At 48.7% G+C, this 10,268-nt stretch overlaps 1 protein-coding gene across 1 annotated transcript; it reads left to right on the forward strand.

Annotated features, from left to right (window-relative positions):
- The first annotated feature begins 595 nt into the window (after positions 1-595).
- Positions 596-4,424, forward strand: LOC130476482 (enhancer of split m7 protein-like). Its single transcript, XM_056848427.1, has 4 exons — positions 596-709; positions 1,718-1,819; positions 2,709-2,787; positions 4,118-4,424. The coding sequence occupies exons 1-4, from the start codon at positions 596-598 to the stop codon at positions 4,417-4,419; spliced, it is 597 nt and encodes a 198-aa protein (XP_056704405.1). The 3' UTR covers positions 4,420-4,424.
- Positions 4,425-10,268: the final 5,844 nt, after the last annotated feature.

The raw sequence follows: 10,268 nt of genomic DNA on the forward strand, positions 1-10,268 counted from the left end.
GGAGTAGAGGTGGAAGCCCTAAGAGGTGGGGTTCTTTCCCCGAGCTTCTGCTCCTTTCAACAAAGCCCTCCCAGTTCTGAAGACTGTTCGAAGCGGAGCGGAGGGTCCGATTGTTCTTCTTCAATAAAACTGTGTTGGCATTTGGAATTCTGCAGCCTACCCCAAGCCCAGATACCATACATGCCCCCCCTCAAAAAAGGCCTACATACACCATCTGTTCCTCTCATTTCCATCTCAATAGCTTCTGCCCCCCTGGCCCTTTCTCTATTCAAGCCCTTCGTGCTTTTCTTAGCATCTTTACGCCCTAAAGCAGCAGCTGGCCCTCCTGAAACGAAATCCCCTTTTAAAATTCCCTCCCGGCTCTCTGCCCCACAGCTCACTGGAGTTGACTTGACAGCACCCCTCCCTGAGAAAGACGCCCCCCCCCCAAAGAAAGAAAGAAAGAAAAATAGCTGCCCATTGGCTACCATTGTCGGGTGGGGGGAAGAGGAGGGCGGGAAAGATTTGCAGTCGGGTGACAGCTGTCCCCCGGGGGTGCCCTATAAAGGAAGGGGAGGCAAGACGGAGGGAAATTTGAAAAGACCCGAGACTCAACATGAGCCTCCGAAGAGCGGAGAGAGAGGTTTTGCTGACAGGGACGCAAGAGCCGAGGGGGCACAGCTGGAGCGGGCAGCAGCTGGAACAGCCCAAACGTCTGGTCTACAAAAAGGTAAGGGGAGAGGACAAAAACCCCACCCTATCCACTAAAGTTGCCAATTCCAGGTAGGAAAATACCTGAAGGTTTATGGGTGGGGCTTGAGGATGCTGGGGTTTGGGGAGGGTCCTCAGTAGGGTATCATGTCGTAGAGTCCGCTCTCCAAAGCAGCAGTTTTCTCCAGGGGAACAGAATGAAATTGTAAATCCTGGACATTTTCAGGCCCCACCAACCCGGTTCTCCAGATTAGAGTCCACCGCTCACGTGGAGGAATGGGGAATCAAACCTGCTTCACCAGATTAGAGTCCACCGCTCACGTGGAGGAGTGGGGAATCAAACCCAGTTCTCCAGATTAGAGTGCACCACTTTTCACCCTACACCACTCTGGCTCGCAAGAAATTGGGCCAGAAAGAGGGGCTAGGATGGACCAATTTTTGCAAGGTAGAACGAAGACCTGGATGGCCCAGGCTAGCCTGATCTTGTCAGATCTCGGAAGCTAAGCAGGGTCAGCCCTGGTTAGTATTTGGATGGGAGACCACCAAGGAATACTAGGATTGCTGGGCAGAGGAAGGCACTGGCAAACCACCTCTGTTAGTCTCTTGCCATGAAAACCCCAAAAGGGGTCACCATAAGTCGGCTGCGACTTGAAGGCACTTTACACACACAGAGAACGAAGAACCCACCTCAGGCAGTGGATCTGGGTCCCATTTGGGAGGACAAATTGACCTGACCGTGGGAACAACCCAAGGGAAAGTTCTCCAGCACAAATCCCTGGGAAGAATAAACACACATCCCTGTACAACACCCATACATTTCATTGAGGCCTGCGCAAGGGAATTTCCCATAGGATTGCCCCTCACATCAGTAAGACTGACAGAGGCGCTGATCAGGTTTCCGACTCAGGTGTTAAAAAAAATGGGCCAGCCTTGGTCAATGGGTCCCTCTTCCCCACTGGCTTCAGCCAGTATGACCAGCAGCCTCCCCATCCATTCCTGTACCGATGCAGAATTTCCTCCCATGTAGCATATCAAACTGCTCATGGAGAAAAGGCGACGGGACCGAATCGTCCACTGTCTGAACCAGCTGAAGACCCTGCTCATAGATACCCCTGTCCAAGGTCACAAGGTAAGGACTTTTCCCGGCTTCTCTCCACGTTCACATGTGCTTGTATCTAACACTAAAGATTTAAAATCCCTTTCCCCTCTCCTGGGAGATCTCCAGGAATTGTTGTTCCGTGAGAGGGAGTAGGGTTGCCAACCTCCAGGTACTAGCTGGAGATCTCCTGCTATTACAACTGATCTCCAGCCGATAGACATCAGTTCCCCTGGTGAAAATGGCCGCTTTGGCAGTTGGACTCTATGGCATTGAAGTCCCTCCCCTCCCCAAACCCCGCCCTCACGCTGGCTCCTTACATCTGGTATATGTGGTGTAACCTTTGTATTTGTAGAACCTTTACTTGAGCATTCTCTTATTTGTTCTCATACAGATTCTGCTTGTTTAGAAATTGACATGTAATTGACCTATAAACTCAGCTTTGCTTAGAAACGCTATAGAATTGGCCTATTAAATAGTTTTTTTTGTGTGTGTGTTAAGTGCTGTCAAGTCACATGGCGACCCCCTTTTTTGCAGGGGGGGTTTCATGGCAAGAGACTAACAGAGGTGGTTTGCCAGCGCCTCCCTCTGCACAGCAACCCTGGTATTCCTTGATGGTCTCCCATCCAAATACTAACCAGGGTTGACCCTTCTAAGCTTCTGAGATCTGACGAGATCAGGCTAGCCTGGGCCATCCAGGTCAGGGCATATAGTTCTTTAAGTGGATGCTTTTAGCCACAGTGCTAGTTTGTTTGTCAAACCCCCTGGAGGTTGGCAACCCTAATGATCATTGAGCCTTTGATCAATAGAATCTCTCCTGCCTTCTGGTTCCTAACCTCCTCCCCGCCACTCCGATGGTTACACCCTGCCAGATCCCAGCCAACCTGAAGCCATTCTGTTTTGGGTTTTTTTCTCCCATAAGCCTCTTCCTAATTCTCGCATGGACAAAGCAGCTGTCCTGGAAATGGCCGTGCAGCGGATCCAAACATTGCAACAGGCAGGTGAGACTTATACCCAAGAGAGACCCAACACAGCAAAAAACTGGAAAACCCTCCTGACTTACCTTGTCTGAAGTTGACGGGCTTCAGATGGGAAACTCTTCTATTTGGCTGGCTGGCTTCTCCATTTTCCCCAGCCAGCATGTTGTAATGGTTAAGAGCGGTGGTTTGGAGCGGTGAACTCTGATCTGGAGTACCAGGTTTGTTTCGCCACTCCTCCACATGAAGCCAGCTGAGTGACCTTGGGGTAGTCACACACTCTCAACCCCACCTACCTCACAGAGTGTCTGTTGTGGGGAGGGGAAGGGAAGGTGATTGTAAGCCGGTTTGATTCTTCCTTAAGTGGCAGAGAAAGCCTGAGGAGTGCAGGGTTTGGGGAGGGGGGGACTTCAATGCCATAGAGTCCAATTGCCAAAGCAGCCATTTTCTCTAAGTGAACTCATCTCTATCAGCTGGAGATCAGTTGTAATAGCAGGAGATCTCCAGCTAGTACCTGGAGGTTAGCAACCCTACCTGCCTCAGACATCAAGGCCATTTCTATTTGCAAGTAGTTAATAGGCACACTTACTGGCCTCTCCCCCAAGGGAACTGCATGTCCTATTTTTTTGTCCGGGGGGGGGGTGCTTTTCTGTGCCACAACGCAGCAGATGTAAACTGAAGTAGCCACCCAATGTCCATTAGGGTTGCCAACCTCCAGCTCTCCTCCTATTACAACTGATCTCCAGCTGATAGAGATCAGTTCCCCTGGAGAAAATGGCCACTTTGGCAATTGGACTCTATGACATTTAAGTCCCTCCCCTCCCAGACCCTGCCCTCCACAGGCTCCGCTCCCAAAAGCTCCTGCCGGTGGCAAGGAGGGACCTGGCAATCCTACTTTTTATGCAGAGACTTTTCCCTGCGGTCACCCCCACCGACTGGTTTGGGGCTTCCTTTTTATTTCGCGTGCCTTTTCCGACAGTCAGGGGTCGCCTCGCTCTCCCCGCGCGTTTTCCCCGTGTTTTCTTGATGTTGTTTTAGCCAGAATCTGGAAAGTGCGGGCAAAACACGCGGGGAGAGCGAGGCGACCTCTGACGGCCAGGAAAGGCACGCATAATCAAAAGGAAGCCCCGAAGCAGTCGGAGGGGTGACCGCGGGGAAACGTCCCTGCATAAAAGGCTGAAGTAAAATAAATAAATACATGGATGAGGAGGCATACAGCTGTGGAGCTGATTCCCCCCTGGGACCCCTCTTGCCAGTCCGTACAGATACGCAAGTTATCCGGGCGCCCGACTTGGCTTCCCCTTCTGTAGGACTTATGGAAGTATCCTTTGGTATGTGCTCTTTCTCCCCACAGCGGCAGAGGACAAGGCTTTCCAAACGGGCTACTCGTACTGTGCCTCTCTCGTTCAAGCCTTCCTCGTCTCCGAAACCCGGCAGCAGCCAGAGGCTTTCCCTCGATCAGACTCTGCCTCCTTTTCCACCCGCGGGACCACCCCTCTGGCGACACCTCCACCGCCATCGGAGGCGGAACGGATCTCCTGCAGGAGTGAAGATGCTCCAGGTTCTGCTGGCCTCAGATGCTTGGCAAGATCTGTCCCTCCCTCGGTCCTGAAAAAAGCAGGTCCTCAATTCTTCTGGAGACCCTGGTCCACCTGAGTCTCTCTTTAGCCCATTCTTTAAGTGGGGGTTAGAGAAAGTGTTGTCTGTGTACTGAAGCCTCTAATTCAGTGGTTCCCAAACTTTTCGGGCCTCCGCCCCCTTGCTTCCACAAACTCAACCCCAGTAAGGGTTGCCAACCTCCAGGTAGTAGCTGGAGATCTCCTGCTATTACAGCTGATCTCCAGCCGATAGAGACCAGTTCCCCTGGAGAAAATGGCTGCTTTGGCCATTGGACTCTATGGCATTAAAGTCCCTCCCCTCCCCAAACCCTGACCTCAGGCTCCGCCCCCCAAAACCTCCCGCCGGCGCCGAAGAGGGACCTGGCAACCCTAACCCCAGCACCCCCTGCCCTATCCTATAAAAATCATTATTCAAAACAGGGGTTTGCGTGATGCACTAAAGGAGATAACAACAATAAAATTAAAAAAACAGGAAGAATTAATTGCACGTCTATTCAAACTCAAAACTTTTTAGTTGAAATTTATTCAACAAAACTGATGACCTTGATCCAGTGGTACCAGCCCTTCAAAATCTGGGGAAAAAATTCTGATAGTTTCCACCAAATTTGCCAGCATGGTGCCATAGCTTGATCTATTGCACTGGTTCCCAACCAGGGGTCCGTGGACCCCCAGGGGTCCGCGAGAACTAAATTAAGGTCCGCAAAACAAAGTTCTAAACCCATAATAAATTAATATTTTCAATTAAAAGTTCTCTATTATAAAATATATATATTCAAATATTATTCTGAGTTTAATGTTTAACTAACAGTTATGATTAAAGTTTATTTTCAAATTCTCTGAATTTTTATTTTGAACCTTGGGGTCCCTGCACCGAACAAAAAAGTCCTAGTGGTCAAAAAAAGGTTGGGAACCACTGATCTATTGTAAATTAGTGAACGACGCAGTGGAAGGGCCCCCGTCTCTAGAGCCCCCCTGCTGCCCTCTTGCAGAGCCAGCGTGGTGTAGTGGTTAAGAACGGTGGTTTGGAGCGGTGGAGTCTGATCTGGAGAACCAGGTTTGATTCCCCCACTCCTCCACTTGAGCAGCGGAGGCTAATCTGGTGAACTGGATTGGTTTCCCCACTCCTCCACGTGAAGCCAGCTGGGTGACCCTGGGCTAGTCACAGCTCTCTCAGCCCCACCTACTTCACAGGGTGTCTGTTGTGGAGAGCGGAAGGGAAGGTGATTGTCAGCCGCTTTGATTCTCCCTTAAGTGGCAGAGAAAGTCGGCATATAAAAACCAACTCTTCTTCTTCTTCTTCTTCTTCTTCTTCTTCTTCTTCTTCTTCTTCTTCTTCTTCTTCTTCTTCTTCTTCTTCTTCTTCCCCCCCCCAGGTAATCCCACCGCCCCCCAGGGGGTGGTACTGCCCACTTTGGGAACCACTGCTCTAATTTATTTAGCACTGGGAAAATATTTTTCAGGAAAGCGTGTGTGTTAGTGTTGGTGCGTCAAGGAATATATTTGTCGTCTGTTAATAGAACAATCCCGCCACCTCTTCTTCCTTCTGTCTCTCTTCAGGTCCTTTTTCCTGCTGGGCTCATAAGTCGCTTTCCCCACACTTCCTCGCACGGTTTTGGTTTCACACCCTACCTACAGTGGCTTGCGGGTTCTGAAGTGTTGACGGAAACGGGGGAAAAAATTATTGTAAATAAATCCTTCAACGTGTGAGCCTTTTCAGCCGTTGGTCTTTTTTCCCCCAGCTCGGTCGCAAACGCCTCAATCAACAGAAACACAAGAACGTTCTTTTCCTGAACGTGTGGCCTCGGGGTGTAGTGGTTAAGAGCGGTGGTTTCGCGGCAGCTAGAATTATAATTGCTAAAAACTGGAAGCAAATAAATAAACCTTCAATCAAAGAATGGAGAGAAACTATACATCCAAAGAAACTGTGGATGTATATGCGGATGGCCAAACTTACAGATTCTTTACATGGTAAAGATATGAATGAATAAAAAAAAACATGGTCAAAGGCCGCCGCATATTGGGATAAATTGGCGAAAATGACCTTTACAGGTATTGTTAATGGATTGTAGATTAATGTTTCTTTTTTAATAATAGAAGATATTAATAGATTTTGAAATACTGTCAAAACATCTCTCCGGACGTCTAAGGGTGATGAGTGCACAGTTAAGGTGGGTGGTGGTTATCGGGGCACTATAGATTTTATAGATTTTACTGTATAAATGTAATGCTATTGGATGTAGAAGTGCTCTTTTTGAGATTGTGTATTTTTATGTTGTTTTTGTATTATGATTTTAGTTTTTATTTTTTTCATATTATTATTATTGTTTTTTTGCTTTGTTTATTTTTTGTTGTGTTCAATTATAAAAAATCAATAAAAATGTTTTTTAAAAAAGAGCGGTGGCTAGGAGCGGCGGACTCTGATCTGGAGAACCGGGTTGGTTTCCCCACTCCTACATGTGAAGCCAGCTGGGTGACCTTGGGCAAGTCGCAGTTCTCTTAGAGCTCTCTCAGCCTCACCTACCTCACAAGGTGTCTGTTGTGGGGAGGGGAAGGGAACGTGGTTGTAAGCCAGTTTGATTCTTCCTTAAGTGGTAGAGAAAGTCGGCATATAAAACCCAACTACTACTACTCCTCCTCCTCCTCTTCCTCCGTGCACTGAGAGAATTAGTGCTTCATGCTGACTGACTGTCTGCATTTCCATCCCATCTGAAATGAAGCATTGGTCTCCCCTTGCAGTAAGCATGCCAGGTTTCCAATGCAGGTTCAACCTGCGCATCTCACAGACGTGTCGAGGCACCAAATTAAGGTGCTCCATTCTGGGGGAACTCAACATGGTGCCTGTGGGTGCCGTGGCGCCTGCCGACACCTTTTCTGGCGCCCACCAAATATTTTTAGGAACTGGGCGGGTCCAGGTAGGGCTTTTGCCCACCAAGGATTCTGGTTGACTATTGGAGATTTGGTTGGCTGTGCAGATTTTTTTTTAAAATGTGGCTTTGGCAGCATCGTAGCACAAGGATCTGCCCTGTGTTTCTGCAGTTAAGCTGTGGCAACCGCTTTGCAGCTGGCGGCGCCCACCACGCCGTGTCAGAATTCCAAATGTGCCCGCAGGCTCAAAAAGGTTGGGGACCCCTGGCCTAGAGTCCTGCTTGTTGCTTTCCCTGTTTTGATAGCTCTGACTGGGGGTGGGAAGGGGACCTAGAAAGATGCATTACATAAGAACGTAAGTATATAAGAAAAGCCCTGCTGGATCAGACCGAGGCCCATCAAGTCCAGCAGTCTGTTCACACAGTGGCCAACCAGGTGCCTCCAGGAAGCCCACAAGCAAGACGACTGCAGCAGCGTTGTCCTGCCTGTGTTCCACAGCACCTAATATAATTATATATATATATTATAATTATGATAAGAACATAAGAAAAACCCTGCTGGATCAGACCCAGGCCCATCAAGTCCAGCAGTCCGTTCACACAGTGGCCAACAAGGTGCCTCCAGGAAGCCCACAAGCAAGACGACTGCAGCAGCATTGTCCTGCCTGTGTTCCACAGCACCTAATATAATTATATATATATTAAAATTATGATAAGAACATAAGAAAAACCCTGCTGGATCAGACCCAGGCCCATCAAGTCCAGCAGTCCGTTCACACAGTGGCCAACCAGGTGCCTCCAGGAAGCCCACAAGTTCTTACGAAAACTCCTAAATGCCCCTCGATGTGTTGCTGGCGTCACTCTTCGTTCCGAGTTTGGCCAAAGGTCACTTGAAGCTAGGGCGTGGTTGGCCGCCTTTAAACTACACCTTAAACTGTGCTTTAGCACTGAGGGGTTCCTAGCTTCTCTGAAGCATGACTCTTTCAAATCCTCATGACAAAAAATCTTAGATGAGAAACTGGCGTTGCTGGGCTTCTCGCAGGATATGATATCAGATCTTGGGAAAACTGAAGCTTTTGCCAAAATTAAAATGCGCATTAAAGAGCTCAATTATAACAGCACTACTTTTCGTGCTCGTCGCGTCTGTTCATCCCAGTTCTTCGGAATACCCTCTCCACGTGGTCTGCCTGCCTATACATATTATCTGACAACAACTCGTCTCTGTAGAGCTTTTTGCTTGGCTAGATTGAATGCTAACCCTTCTATGGTAATGCAGGGCAGATTTCTGAATATACCCTACTCAGACAGGATCTGCCCTTGCTCTTCTGGCTCTATTGACTCATGAGCCCATGCCCTTTTGGAATGCCGCTTTTACGAGGAACTTCGATCGCACTATATTTCCCCCCTTTTAATGTACAAATCCAATGCCTCTGTGACTGACATAATGCCTTTTTTACTAAGCGATAGGGACCCCAAGGCTACATTGTCAGTGGCAAAATTTGTTTCAATCCTTATATCCCTCCAACACTAGATATATGCTGCTCAAGATCAATTGATCAAGGAGCTTCTAAGGGATAAAAGGAAAGGAAGCCCACAAAGAAGACAACTGCAGCAGCACCATCCTGCCTGTATTCCACAGCACCTAATATAATAGGCATGCTCCTCTGATCCTGGAGAGAATAGGCGTGCATCATGACTAGAATCCATTTTTATTATTAGCCATGGATAGCCCTCTCCTCCAGGAACATGTCCACTCCCCTCTTAACGCCTTCCAAGTTGGCAGCCATCACCACATCCTGGGGCAGGGAGTTCCACATTCTGTATAACCTGATGTTTCCAAAGCAGCCTCAAGGGCAGCCTGGCATAGAGTGAGTTGCAATAGTCCATCCTGGAGGTGACCATGGCGTGTATAACCGTGTCCATGCGCAGAATACCTTTCCCTTCAGAGAACAGAGCATGTGAAGAGCAGAGATGGTCATACAGGAACTAGGAAGGTTAAAACACACACACACACACACACAAATACACTGAATTTTCTTCTGGGTTCACACTAATAATCCCCCACCCAAGCAGAATTTAAGATTTTTGTCTCACTGTAACTGACTAGTTCAACAAAATCGGCAGCTGGCACTTAGGGTTGCCAAGTCCCTCTTTGCCACCGGCGGGAGGTTTTTAAGGCGCAGCCTGAGGAGGGCGGGATTTGGGGAGGGGAGGGACTTCAATGCCATAGAGTCCAATGGCCAAAGCAGCCATTTTCTCCAGGGGAACTCATCTCTATCGGCTGGAGATCAGTTGTAATAGCAGGAGACCTCCAGCTAGTACCTGGAGGTTGGCAACCCTACTGGCACTACAATACATTGCAGGTGTTAGCTAGATTAGTGTAACTACAGAATGGTCTGTGTATTTCTTCCTGACTACATCTGAATTTTGCAGAGTTAGCGGGGTTGCCAAGTCTGGCTTGGGAAATTCCTAGAGATTTGGGAGTGGAGCCTGAGAAGGGGGGAAGGTTTGTAGGTTATCCGGGACCTCAGTAGAGTCTAATGCTATAGAAGCCACCTCCAAAATAGTCATTTTCTCCAGGGGAAGTGATCTCTGTAATCTGGAAATCAGCTGTAATTCCAGATCTCCAGCTAAGGTTGCCAGCTCCAGGTTGGGAAATACCTGGAGATGTTGAGGGCGGAGCCTGAGGAGGGCGGGGTTTGGGAAGGGCAGGGGCTTTGATGCCATACTCCTACACATGAAGCCAGCTGGGTGACCTTGGGCAAGTGTCACTCTCTCAGCCCCACCTACCTCACAGGGTGTCTGTTGTGGGGAGGGGAAGGTGATGGTAAGCCGGTTTGAGACTCCCTTAAGTGGTAGAGAAAATCGGCATATCAAAACCAACTCTTCCTCTTCATAGAGTCCAATTGCCAAAGTAGCCATTTTCTCCAAGGGAACTGATCTCTGTTGCCTGGAGATCAATTGTAATAGCAGGGGATTTCCAGCCACCATCTGGAGGTTGGCAACCCTATCTCCAGCCCTC

Source organism: Euleptes europaea, chromosome 4, assembly GCF_029931775.1.
Source record: "Euleptes europaea isolate rEulEur1 chromosome 4, rEulEur1.hap1, whole genome shotgun sequence".
NCBI classification, from domain to species: Eukaryota; Metazoa; Chordata; class Lepidosauria; order Squamata; family Sphaerodactylidae; genus Euleptes; species Euleptes europaea.